The 13,276-nt window shown below is 38.5% G+C and overlaps 1 protein-coding gene across 4 annotated transcripts in view; it reads left to right on the top strand.

The window, feature by feature from the left end:
* Nucleotides 1-13,276, top strand: part of ptpn6 (protein tyrosine phosphatase non-receptor type 6) — a 31,911-nt gene that overhangs the window by 1,079 nt on the left and 17,556 nt on the right. Inside the window, exons 1-4 of one of the 4 annotated variants that reach the window (XM_084052485.1) lie at nucleotides 1,252-2,060; nucleotides 2,912-2,937; nucleotides 7,144-7,266; nucleotides 10,477-10,671. In XM_084052485.1, coding sequence (XP_083908611.1) covers nucleotides 2,930-2,937; nucleotides 7,144-7,266; nucleotides 10,477-10,671 — 326 coding nt within the window. In that variant the 5' untranslated portion in view covers nucleotides 1,252-2,060; nucleotides 2,912-2,929. Of the gene's footprint in view, nucleotides 1-1,251; nucleotides 2,061-2,911; nucleotides 2,938-7,143; nucleotides 7,267-10,476; nucleotides 10,672-13,276 lie in introns of those variants that run through there. The other 3 variants (XM_084052486.1, XM_084052484.1, XM_084052487.1) reach the window with 3 other exon arrangements.

Below are 13,276 nucleotides of genomic sequence, written 5' to 3' on the forward strand. Positions count from 1 at the left end.
CAGTGCTCCTTGTGTGTGTGTGTGTGTGTGTGTGTGTGTGTGTGTGTTCTCACATTTCTCTATACAGGTCAACTGGTTATTTATTGAATTGTATCTTTAAATTATGTAAATAAACAACTGTATGTTTGTATTACAACTACACAACTCAATGTGTTTGGCCTGTACAAACATGTATTATGTTTGTCCTTTTAGGACTCTTGTGAGGGGAATACGATTTGCAAGTCAAATAGACTGGGCAACATGACATGAGTTTACAGTAACTAAAAGTGCAATATGTAAACAAAGCTATGTCACATTGCAACTTGGAAGAACTGGCTTACAAAATCATGAATGTTCATTTGCTGTTAGAAATAGTTCATAGTTAAAAGTCTGGCAGCTCTATTATGATTTATGTTGCATTGTGGGATATGTAGTGTCACTTGGAAAGCCTCTGCAAGTCTAGTGCACACTGGACCTGTATACTCTTCTAGTACCAGGTAAAAACATACGGTAACCGGAACAGTGGGCCCCTGAGAACACTGGGCACCATGTTTTTAAATAATATATATATTTATTTATTAATTATAAATTATTTTATTTTTGATTGTATTTCTACATTTATTTTACAAATGAGGGGCCAAATACATATAATATTTAATTTATTACATTACATTTAAGGCCCAATATTTCTACAAAACTTGTGATAGACAGTCATTTTGGGAATAAACAAGAATTTGAAGGGTCAATTTAGGTCTGGTAATGATGTACTGTGCATGTTCAAATCATGAATACATTACATTATTTCCAACAATTTTCCAAAGCATACATTTATTCTTTAATACAATTATTAAAAAAATAGAATAAAAATAAAAACTAGCCAATTTAACGTTGAGGTGCCCACAAGGTCTATTCCATGTAGCGCTGTAAGTAACAATGTTGCCTGAATAATAGCCATGTTTGAATTGAGAATATAAGCACACAGTTGCACAGAGTATAGAGGGGTTGGACAGCAATAAGGAAGTATACTGTGACTCTGACCTGTGTGTGTGTGTGTGTGTGTGTGTGTGTGTGTGTGTGTGTGTGTGTGTGTGTGTGTGTGTGTGTGTGTGTGTGTGTGTGTGTGTGTGTGTGTGTGTGTGTGTGTGTGTGTGTGTGTGTGTGTGTGTGTGTGTGTGTGTGTGTGTGTGTGTGTGGCGCTGCACCTGGAAGTGCAGAGAGCAAACAGACAGTGGAGCAGAGTAGAGTAGAGGGGAGGAGTGATGAGCAGGTGGTATTATAGACTAACAACACAGGGGGAAGAAGACAGCAAGTGAAAGAAAAGTGGGCTAAAACTAGTGTTGCGGGTTGTTTGAGAACAGATTTTGAAGCAGCGTGTTTTATCAGAGCTTATTTAATTACAAAGAGTAGTAGTTCCTTTTTCCCCTCGCCGACAGACAGACAGACAGGACACTTGTCGTGCCTTCACGCCAACCGACGCGCAGCAAATATAACAGTTACAGAGAGCGCAGCTCACACAACAGGAGATGGAGTATCAGAGAGCAATAAGCTGCCAGAAGTAATTGTACCTCGTAATATAAAGTATATTAGTGTTGTTGAATTAGTCTTTGTTTATCGTTTGTTTCTTTTGTGTGCGGGGGGGCGGGGCTCCCTCTGCTGGAGGAATTCCGCCCTCTCTCTCTCTTCTCGTCAGCTATTTTGGTTCCTGCTGTGTGTCTTGTCTTGTCTTCGCTTTCACTCCTTTGTGAAAGAAAGGGTTGTAGCTTAAAAAGGAAGGAAGGGGCAAAACAGAGAGAGAGAGAGAGAGAGAGAGAGAGAGAGAGAGAGAGAGAGAGAGAGAGAGAGAGAGAGAGGAGGAGGAGGAGGAGGAGAGGGAACCTAGAGGACGGAGCCACATACATAGCCTACAGACAGCAGCCTTTCAGAGGGTGTCACTTTACAGAAGTGGTGCTGAGAACAGCAGTGGTGGAAAGTAACTAAGTACATTTACTTAAATATTGTACTTAGATAATTTTTAAGGTATTTTTTTTACCTTTCTTAAGTATTTACATTTTTTGATACTTCTACTCCACTACATCTCAGAGGTAAATATTGTACTTTTTATCCACTACAATTACTTGACAGCTTTAGTTACTAGTTACTTTGCAGATTTTGATTATTAAGACAAAACATACATTGACCAACTAAGTCCTATTTTGTACCTCAGCTATTTGAAAATAGCCGATCTACAACAGAGCTTGCAAATCTTCTATTTTTTTATTTTGAAACCTGAAATGGGACTTTCTGCATAACGAGTACTTTTACCTTTTGGCACTTAAAGTACAATTTGATGCCAATACTTTTGTACTTTTACTCAAGTAAAATGTGAATGCAGAACTTTTACTTGTAGCAGAGTATTTCTATGTTGTGGTATTGGTACTTTTACTTGAGTTAAAAATGTGAGTTCTGTAAGTGTTACCTGCTGAATATTATTCTGACTGGAGGAGGAAGAGAAGAGAGTGGAGTGACAGACTAGACCAATGGTTCTCAAACGGATACATTTCAAGGTCTCCCTTTAACTCTGACAGTATACAAATGGAACCAAATGGACCCGTTAGGGTCCATTTGGTTCCATTTGTATACTGTCAGAGTCACAGACTTGTAAGGGTCAATTTAGACCCCCCTAAAGGACAATCTTCGGTGACTTCAGTGCACAAATGGACCCTTACTGCATGCCACTCAGAGTTAAATTAACAGGGTCAGTCAGAGAGGTGTCTTTATAGGAGGCAAGGAGGCAACATGCTCTTCCTCAGTCAGAGAGTTGTACATTTGTTTGGCTATAATTGAATAAGTTGATCCTGTCAGAAGAGAACAGCCTATTATGTTGCTTGAATCTGTGCATGCACACTGTTGCAAAGAGCACCTCATAACCCTCTGTCCTTCTCTTTGGAACCAGAAGACTTAAAAGAACAACATGGTTCGGTAAGTAGTAATACTATAATTACAAACTCTTACGACATGGTCTTTACTGTATAGCACCGTTCTTACTTGTATTGTAACTTTGATCTCAAAAGTGTTGACAATGTACAATATATGACTCAATAAGTGACGACGTCGAAGCCGTCTATCGAGGTTCAGTAACAGTTAGCCAACCCCGGCTGTAATCTGTTGTGTTTTTTGCGTAAGGCATTGGATGTTAACTTCTCTGTTTCCATTCCTTCTCTTTCTCTCTCTCCCTCCCTCCCTCCCTCTCTGTCTGTCTCTTTTACTGCAGCAGTTAAGTCCTCTGTTCTGCTTTTATACTTTATATTCATTTGTCACTCACTCATACTCTGCAGACTGCAGCTGACAATATATAACAATAGAGTGTACAGAATATGAATGGAGAATAATCCTAGTTGCTAAATTATTCTCCTTTCAAATTCTGTACACTGACACACTTATATATCTTGTATTATATCTTGCTGTTAGCACTGTCTGTGGAGCATGGCACTCAGACTTGTATGAGTGAGTGACAAATAAGCTCCTTTGAGTCTTTGAATCATTATATTACATGTTGTAATGTTCAGTGTCTGTATGATTTACTGTAGACTCAGAATTAGAATATTTTTGTATTGCCAGGTATGTTTGCACATCGGTAGAAACTATTTATGATATCTCTGCTGTCGGGCAGAAACCAGCTATGTCCAAAATATAAACTTTTCAGGAAATGAAAAAAAAAACACATGTTTTTAGATCAACACAATACTGCCTCATCAAAGTTGATATGGTGACTTTATACATTGTCAGATACTTGAATGTGTCCTTATATTATCACCACTTTACCCAAATCCAGCTCAAGTGGAGTTAGGAGGTTTTTGACCATTAATGTGAAGCGCTTTTTTGATACTTTTCATTGGTTCAATATTTGTAAAACCCACACACAGACGTAGAGGGTGTTCAATAGCACTGATTTATTAAAAATAGCTGGTTTCTGGCCGACAGCGACGATATGCAATATCCAATGTACAGTAGACTGTAGAGGCTGGTATAGCATATGTAGATAAATACATATTAATTATTAATCTCACATGTTGAAAGTATTCACAATGCACTTATATGAATATTTAGTACATACTCCTATAGAGGGTAGCAGTATATACTGTATACAGTATAAATGAATGAATGAATGCATGTCTTTACTGCTGACTCATGGTCCATAGAAACACATACAATTACAAAAACATAAGAAAACATTCACATGGCAGCATATGCTGGATATTCATTTGTACAGTATGTACGTTGTGATGAACATTATATTTAACCTTCCATACCTTTCCTCAGTTTAATTTAACTGACTGGCCATCTCTTGCTATGCGTAGGATGCAACACTGGTACATTTTTATTTTTAAAGTTATCATTTAAATAGCTATACAAGTTTTTATTTTTACAAGATAGTCACAACTTATGATCCCAAAAGTGGTTGCATTTTACGGTACTTACGTACCTTAATGGTACCAGTACCTGGTACCGGTGGGTAAGATGAGATTGTTCCATCAATGGTCTTGGAATGATTAGCAGGCAAACCTGAAACATATCTCCTTACCAGATTTTAAAAGGCAGATGAACCATACGCTGTCCATGACCTGCTCTTGTTTTCTTTAAACCCTGTATTCTAATGCTGTGTATTTAAAAAAAACAAAATCATTTTAGTTTGTGTACTTGCTTTGTGCTTCTGTTTTTATTGTTATTCCTGGCTTGGTCTCACTTATAAAAGAGGTTTTTAATCTCATTGTGTCTTTAGATAAAGGTTATATAATAAGTGCTCTTATCAATTATTATCTCATTATGACTTGAACAGTATTGTCAAAGAATCACATGAAATTAAAATAAAAAATAGCACATTACAGTACATGAATCTGCTGGAGTTGCGTGACTTTGCATGTGTGTGCATGTGTAGTTGTGTGAGTGTGTGTGTGCATTTAACATAACTTGTATTTGTACAAGCAGTGATTATGTAAAGAATGCAATATATTTGAATCTAGTTGGTGGCATATAAAACAGTCAATAATTTGGTTCAGCCGACGTGACCTTGAGCAAGATGCTGAACCACGGCCACAGTCAGTCTCTTGTCACTCTGGAAGAGAACATTGTATAGATGTTTAACCACTTAAACCCCAGCATCCGTATTCTGGGGAAAACCTTCGCCGAAAATAGCAAGTTCACAATGCGACTGCGTTGTGAGCTTGTATATCGGCTATTTTCTGCAATGATATTTAGTTTAGAGAAAAAACAGAAAAATCACTATTATAGGGACTCTTCACAAGTTCACATAGCGTTGCACTGCAAAATCCTGAGTGTTCATTTAACTTTGAGAGTGATTTTACTCTCTCAGAGTACGGTCACACCTAACATTCTATGTCTATGTGGCCGTCTTTTTGCAATGGTTTTCAATGGGAACTGAGCGTTTTGTTGCCATTGCACGGCTTTCCATGTGAAAACGCTCTGTTCCCATTGAAAACCATTGCAAAAAGACGGCCACATAGGCAGACACAAAGTTAGGTGTGACCGTAGCCTAAAAGTTAAATTCACACTCAGGATTTTACAGGGATGGACGATATTATGAGTTGAAGGGGATATGTTATATTTATGATATTGTACTATTTATGGAACAAAATGCTGATATTCAGTGTCATGTTTTCTAAAACCTCCTCAACTTCACGAATCACCGACCTGTGTAGGCTATGCATTTATAAACAGAAATTAAATTAGACTTATGAGTAGCATACAAAATATAACATCTCAAATAAAATGTATTTATTGACGGATTGACCAAATGAGCTTATAATTGAAATATACGCTCAAGAAGAGATTTTTTTTTAAATGTAAGCATAACAATATTTGGTATTCAATTTGTACTCATGGCCCTTTAAAATATATTTATCAGAAACTATTGATTTTGCAACCTACTTTCAGATAAATTTGACACACGCTGCATGTTATGCTACAGAAATATCGCTCTATTACCATGCATTGCATGTACTGTTTTTGTGTAGTTCATAGTGGATATTATTATTATTATTATTATTATTATTATTGTTGTTGTTGTTGTAAGTCAAACCAAGCACTATAACTTAGATAGATAGTAGACAGATAGTATTCCCAATATAGTGCCATATATATCAATTCAATTAAAATGTCCCATTTGTTATAAGAATGTCCTGAATTGAACTGTATTGAAAAGTTAAAATCCAGAGAAAATGCAGAACAAGAAGTACTACAGGCCATGAGGCAAAAGTAAATATTTGTACAATTGCTGTGTATTTTCACTGCACAAAATGTGCGTTGATTTTTTTCTGTGCACTTCACTGATGTATGTGAGAAAATAATGGGTGTTAGGACGTGGGTGTTGCAGGCTGTTTGTAACTTTGTTAACTGTTATTTGAGGATATGCTTGCAAAGTCAGTGTGTCTGCTGTTTAAGCAATCATAGGTATGTACAGTGCAGTATGCAGTTATTAGTCTACGTTCAGGCTGGCATCCCAAATCTCATTTTTGGCCTATACAGATTGGAATCAGATTTTTATCAAGTCTGAAGTAAGAACCATATGGAAACTGATTTTTGCAAATCAGTTTTGAACTACATTCCTAGTTGATTTAAATTTCAAATCATTTTTCTAAAGACACTATGTCTCAGTCTGGACACAATGACATCAATGTCTGCTTTACTACTTGCTCAAAAAGCAGATCTACAATATAACTTAAGCATTATTCACACCTGTGTCATTACCACAGTGACTAATGCAGATTAATTATGTCTGCAAAAATTGCAGAAAAAAAGAATCTGATCATTTGCAAGTAACCGTCTGAGAATTTTGAGAAACAAATCGGTTTTGCCTGCACTCTGAACGTGTGTGTGTGTGTGTGTGTGTGTGTGTGTGTGTGTGTGTGTGTGTGTGTGTGTGTGTGTGTGTGTGTGTGTGTGTGTGTGTGTGGGAGGTGGTACACTATACTATATGTCCCTTCACAGGTTTGTTAGCAGTTTTGTGTGTGTGTGTGTGTGTGTGTGTGTGTGTGTGTGTGTGTGTGTGTGTGTGTGTGTGTGTGTGTGTGTGTGTGGGAGGTGGTACACTATATATGTGCTTTCACAGTTTTTTTTTTACCAATTTAAATGCTCAATTTAATTAACTGTGTGTGTGTTTGATTCCAGGTGGTTCCACAGGGACATCACAGGTCTGGAGGCTGAGTCAGTACTGAAGTCTCGAGGCGTCCATGGCAGTTTCTTGGCCAGGCCCAGCAAGAAGAATGTGGGAGACTTCTCTCTGTCTGTCAGGTATCAAACTTCACAACATCACACTCTGTTTCCATGTAAACTATACTGGCCTTAATTATTTTTTTCTGTAATTGTACTCTGTCATCTTTCCTTTCTTAAATTCAAAGTTGTTTAGTTTAGTTTGCCATTTACAGATGACAATAATTTGTCTAGGTGATATACTGTAAAAATGTGAAAACTAACAGATGTACAACATTTCACCCCTTCAGAACAAAGTCAAAATCCAGCCACTATTACTACTTAATAGACTTTTATAATATTGCGATACAATAAAATATATAAGAAACAAAATGTGTCACCTATGCATTAGCTAGATTTGAACTTGCACAGTGACACGGTACTTGGACAAGTGCACTATAGCTGAGTCAAACACAGAGATTCTCTGTTATCTCTTCTTCTCAATTTATCTTAATTGCTTTTTGAGTTACGCTATTATATCCTTTCTTGGTTTCTATTACACTATTTATTCGATTTTGACTGTATTGCCTTTATATGGACAGACAAGTTGAATGTTATTGTTATTCTGTATTGATGCAATGAATTTAGATTTTCCACATTTTGTCCTTTTGAATGTGATAAAGCCTGGGCTTAGCATGCGGGCGCTGTGGATTCACAGTAAGACAAATGTCATTGCTGGTTTGGTTAAACTGAAATATGAATAAATGGAACAGGCATTGAGTTGGTAAACAGTTTAGTTCACTATACACTGAAATAGGAAGAACAGTCACAAGAGTTACAGCACCAGTTCAGTTATGGCAATTTGGCAATTTAAATACATACATGGTTTGATAGGAAATCAAAAGGAGAATTTATTGCACAGAATTGAATTTGAATTAATAACTTTGGAAGTAAGCTTTATTTCTTTAATGTTTGATTATTTTCTTAACTGATTTTGAATAGCTGACATACTTCCCCTTCTGTTATTATGCTGACTTTGTTCTCGTTTCCAAAGAGCACCTGTATAGTGTATATTGTGATTATTTATCCACATGAGCAATTCTTCCACTGTGATGACTAATGTATTAACCCATTGAATACTATTGAAAAAGTATTAAAAAAACACATCACTATCATTATTATAGATATTAAATGAAAATATCCTTATCACACTGTGTTCTTACAAGGGTGTAACATATATAGTACAGTAAGTGCAATCTATTGCACCGTACATATTGTTCTTAAAGCGATAGTTCACCCCCAAAATGACTTTTTTTCTATTGATTAGTCACCCCATGGAGACTTGAATTCATGGATATTTTTTTGTTTTTGTCGCATTCCTAAGCCAATTAATTTGATCACCGGCAGCGGTTCTGGCAGGAGACACAAAGAGTCTCTTTTGTATTTTTTTTGTGTGGACTATCCCTTTAATATTGTGATAAGTGCATTATATAATATCTAAATCTAAGACTAAATCTTCATTACATACTGTACTAACAATGGTTAGTACAGTCAAAAGTGCTACCAAACAGGTCCATTTTTACTCTTACGGATTGATTCTTGTTCCAAATGGAAATTTCAGACTGAAGTTACTTTTGTTTAGCAAACAGTTATTGTTACTTTCATTTCACAAACCATGAACAATCAAAGTTCCTGTCAATCCCTCTTATCTCAGATAACATCTTGTCTATTACTGATAGAAAAACAGGGTAGTGAGTGATCTGACCTTCTCCATTAAAGCAGATTTTGTCACTTTGTTTTGCTGGTCGCAAACGCAATACTGTCAAATACACTTATTTCTCTAATAAACAAGTCAAAGGTATTTCATTTATGTTGCAACTGCAGCTCACATTAGCAGTCAAACATGGCACACATCACAGGGTCATGATATTATCTTTGCATCCTGTTTACAAAGGAATGGCTGCTTCAGTGTTGATTAAGGACACTGTGAACAGATACAGTATAGGTTGTAGTAGGTGTCTCTTCATTTCATAGTTGAGATTATTTTTCAAATTGGACATAATAATAATCTTTATTGTAGACCCATGGGTCCATATAAAAAAAGCAGTATAGAATATAAAAATACAGCAGTATGTAAATATATACTGTACATAAGTTGATAGCATGATAGCAGTTTATGGCATGGCATACCCATTTCCTATTCTGATTCAGTTTTCCATAGCTACGTTTGATTGAACTGGAAACATGTTTTGTAAAATTAGGCCCCCTCTGCAAAATGTGGAAGGCAAACATGACAGCAAATGGTAATGGAAGATGAAAAATCTGATTTATGGGGAGTTGCATCATGATTCAGGGAATACACAGGGATTTTTGGGGCGGTGTAACCGCCCCCTATAAGTGAGGTTTGGACACTGACCAATCCTGCACCGTGATTGGCCAATAGTCTACAACGCAGTCTACAACCCTAACCCTTCCACAGTCAATGCAAATCTATACTTTTGCAAAGTCAGCCAATCACATTACAGCTAGTGTCATCACCACTAGCTGTAATGTGATTGGCTGACTTTGCAAATTCAGGACTGTGATTGGCTAGCGAAACACATGACACATGTGCAGCCCTATGAATAGCAGTATGGACTTAAAAAAAACACTTTTATGTTTTTTTTAAGTGAATCACTTCCATCACTGTGATGACCACTGTGACCACACCGCCCACTTCACACTGGGTGTGATTTTATTTTATTGTATGAGCTATGGTTCAAGAGTTATATGCCTGATATTGTGCCACCAATATCAGATTAGAAAAATCGGTGGAGCGATGGAGTGTCTTCCTTGGCCTACTGTTAGTGACAGTGTGCATGTAAAGTATGACGCTGATCGGTCCAGCAATTTGCGAAATTAGCTGTGCAGACATACATACAGACTCTCTCACAGACAGATGGACAGGGGCTAAAACATAATCCTTCCAGCCTGGCTGAGATAATAAGTATGTTGAAAAAGTATTGGTGTACAACCCACGTGTAGCGACACAAACATGCCGCTACCTTCTTCAGGGCACCCTGTATTCTTTATGTTTCTACAAAGCCATTTAACCACTTAATCTATACTTCATACAGTAGGTCATAGGATAGTGTCGCGCAGTGAAAATAGCAGATCCCCAAGCTCAAAGTGAGCTATTATTGAAAATGTTTTAACATTTGTGAACATTTCTTACATACATTTTAAATATTGTATTACAATAACTTGCCCAACATTGGGACGCCATGGTTAAAGTTGATAAGGTGACACTGCCACTCACGTCCTTCTCTCCAGGGTGGGTGATATCGTGACCCACATCCGTATCCAGAACACGGGAGACTACTACGACCTTTATGGAGGAGAGAAGTTTGCCACACTGTCGGAGCTGGTGGAGTACTACACTGCGGAGAACGGCATCCTCCAGGACAAAGATGGCACCTTAATCGAACTCAAATACCCCCTGAACTGTTCCGACCCCACCGCAGAGAGGTCAGAGGTCCCTATCGTTCTCTATCTCTGTTCCCCTCTCTCCTTCTCGCCTTTATGGTTGAGATCAAGTCAAAGTGTTATTCGGATAGCTTGTTTCATACACAGGGAAAACTCGGTCTGTGACCCGAGAGAACAGGGTGACATCAATGTACACAGAAAATAGATTAAAATTGTGCAAAGAGTTTCCACATGAATGAAAGAATGCCTGAAAGAGGTCTGTCCACACAAACATACGCATGCAGGCACGCACGCACGCACACACACACACACACACACACACACACACACACACACACACACACACACACACACACACACACCAACGTATCCACATATGGTCACTGCAGAGACACTAAGCATAAAAGGAGTGGTCAGCATGCCTTTCTTATGCACTGGGTTCTCCCCATCCTCAAAGTGCTCCTCATGCCGCCTACACGCTCAGGGCTAGCCCGCTAGACATAGTTCCGTGGTTAGGTTAGCATGCATGCACACACGACGAAGAATTTGGTGTTTTCTAATATTAATTTTAGTCGCATGATAGACCTGGTTAGTTCGCTATCAACATGGACCCGGCCCTAGGGTACTGCCATCTTCATGGATTCAAATCCAGCTCAGAGCCTGTTCCACATGTGATCCCCACTTTCCAAACTCATGTATCTCCACTGTACCAGGACCTCAATGGAAACAAGACCGCACAGACTTTTTTGGACGGAGTGTTTTTTATTTTATTTTATTTTTTATTATTATTTTTTATGCCTTTATTTAGAGAGGGATAGGGAAAGTAGGCTGACAGGAAATGGGGAGAGAGATGGGGGGTGACGCGCAGCAAAGGTCGCCAGGATCGGGAGTCGAACCCGCGTCACGCTGTCAGGCTGGCATTGCAGCCTAGGGTGCCTGGACCGTCACGCTACGGCCCAGGCCTAGACAAAGTGTTTTAACTGTACTGTTTTTACATTTCTGCCTAATATTCAATATTCAATCAATCAATAAAAAAACATTGATTAAAGGAGAAATTATAATTGATTTATCGAGAAGGCGTTTGCTAGATTAGGGGCGGCCATAGCTGAATGGTTAGTGAGCCCGCCTAGGGAGCCAGAGGCCCTGGTTGCCCCAGGTTTGATTCCAGGCCATGTCAGCATATGTGTCGATGAAATGAAATTTGTCCCTGAGCAAGACTCTTAACCCCTAATTGCTCACAGGTTCTCATTGGAAACAAGACCGCAAGGACTTTCATGAACAACCTGTTAAAAGGAATTATCCTTATCCTTAGATCACTCATTACGTCTTCATAATATTGTGAGAGCTCAAATGTTTTGATAGCAATAGATACAGTGTGAGTCAGTTGAAGTTGAACACCCACTGTCCAGAGAAAAATCTATATCATTGCAGTCGGGCAGAAACCTTATATCTCCATATTTCATGTTTTTTTCATAAATGAATGCCCTATTTTACACTTCAAAATTCTCTACAAAAGTAGAGAATATACAAGCTCATAACGTGTCGCGATGCAAGTCATTGTGATCTTGTAGATCATCTATTTTAGCTATTTTTGAAAATCTGAAAGTGGTGGGTTTTATAAATATTTAATCGTTGAAAAGTATTGACAGGAACTTCTGACTAAATATTAACTACATTGAATCCATTTCGAGCACAGGTATTTTTTTTTTCAATTTCCTGATTGTTTTGGACATACAGTACAAGGCTTCTGCCCAATAGCATTGATATGGCCCACTACTGTCAGTTTTTAAGCAGAGTATTTCTCCGCGTGTAGGTGAATGTTCAACTAAGGCTGTAATAAATACACTGTATATAGGCCATGCAGTCTTCCACTCCGTTTACAGCATGAGTCAAATCATTAGAGGCCAACGGCACTCCCTCTTTGTGACTGTCTGATTGCAAAGCATTTTATGAAATCCACTGCGCATTGTTCATTTGCATGTGTGTTTGTGTGTGTGCCTTGTGTGTGCCTTGTGTGTGTGTGTGTGTGTGTGTGTGTGTGTGTGTGTGTGTGTGTGTGTGTGTGTGTGTGTGTGTGTCGGTTCATGTGTGCGCTTTCTGTCTGTGTCCCTGTGCATGTGCATGTGTACATGCTAGTGTGCCTATGCATTTCAATCTGTGCATGTGTGTTTAGGCCTATGTATGTACATAGGTCTAATTCACTCATACTTGGTGCTTGTACTCCCCCCTCCCTCCCTCCCTCCCTCCCTCTCTCTCTCTCTCTCTCACTCTCTCTCTCTCTCTCTCTCTCTCTCTCTGTCTCTCTTTCTCTCTGTCTGTTATCTAACTTCCCTTTCTGGCTGCGGTTGGAAACTTTAAGTTTTGACACATTTGAAAGCAGTGACCAGACCCTATTCGTCTTCCTCTCTCTTGCACACCATACCATGTTCTCTCTCTCTCTCTGTCAGTATCATGGCCTCCACCAGCAGATCGTAGTGGCTGACTATGCGGTGCAGATGATTTTCCATTCAGCTTTCACCTATCTCTGTCCATCTCCCTGTTCTTAGAAAGAACGATAAGCATGTTATTGGTTGCATTACTTGTGTTAATTTAAACTCGTCGTAGACAAGATGAGTTATGGAGATTTCGGGAGAGCAACTCTCCCGGC

Source organism: Gymnoscopelus microlampas (genome assembly GCF_963454915.1).
Source record: "Gymnoscopelus microlampas genome assembly, chromosome: 3".
NCBI classification, from domain to species: Eukaryota; Metazoa; Chordata; class Actinopteri; order Myctophiformes; family Myctophidae; genus Gymnoscopelus; species Gymnoscopelus microlampas.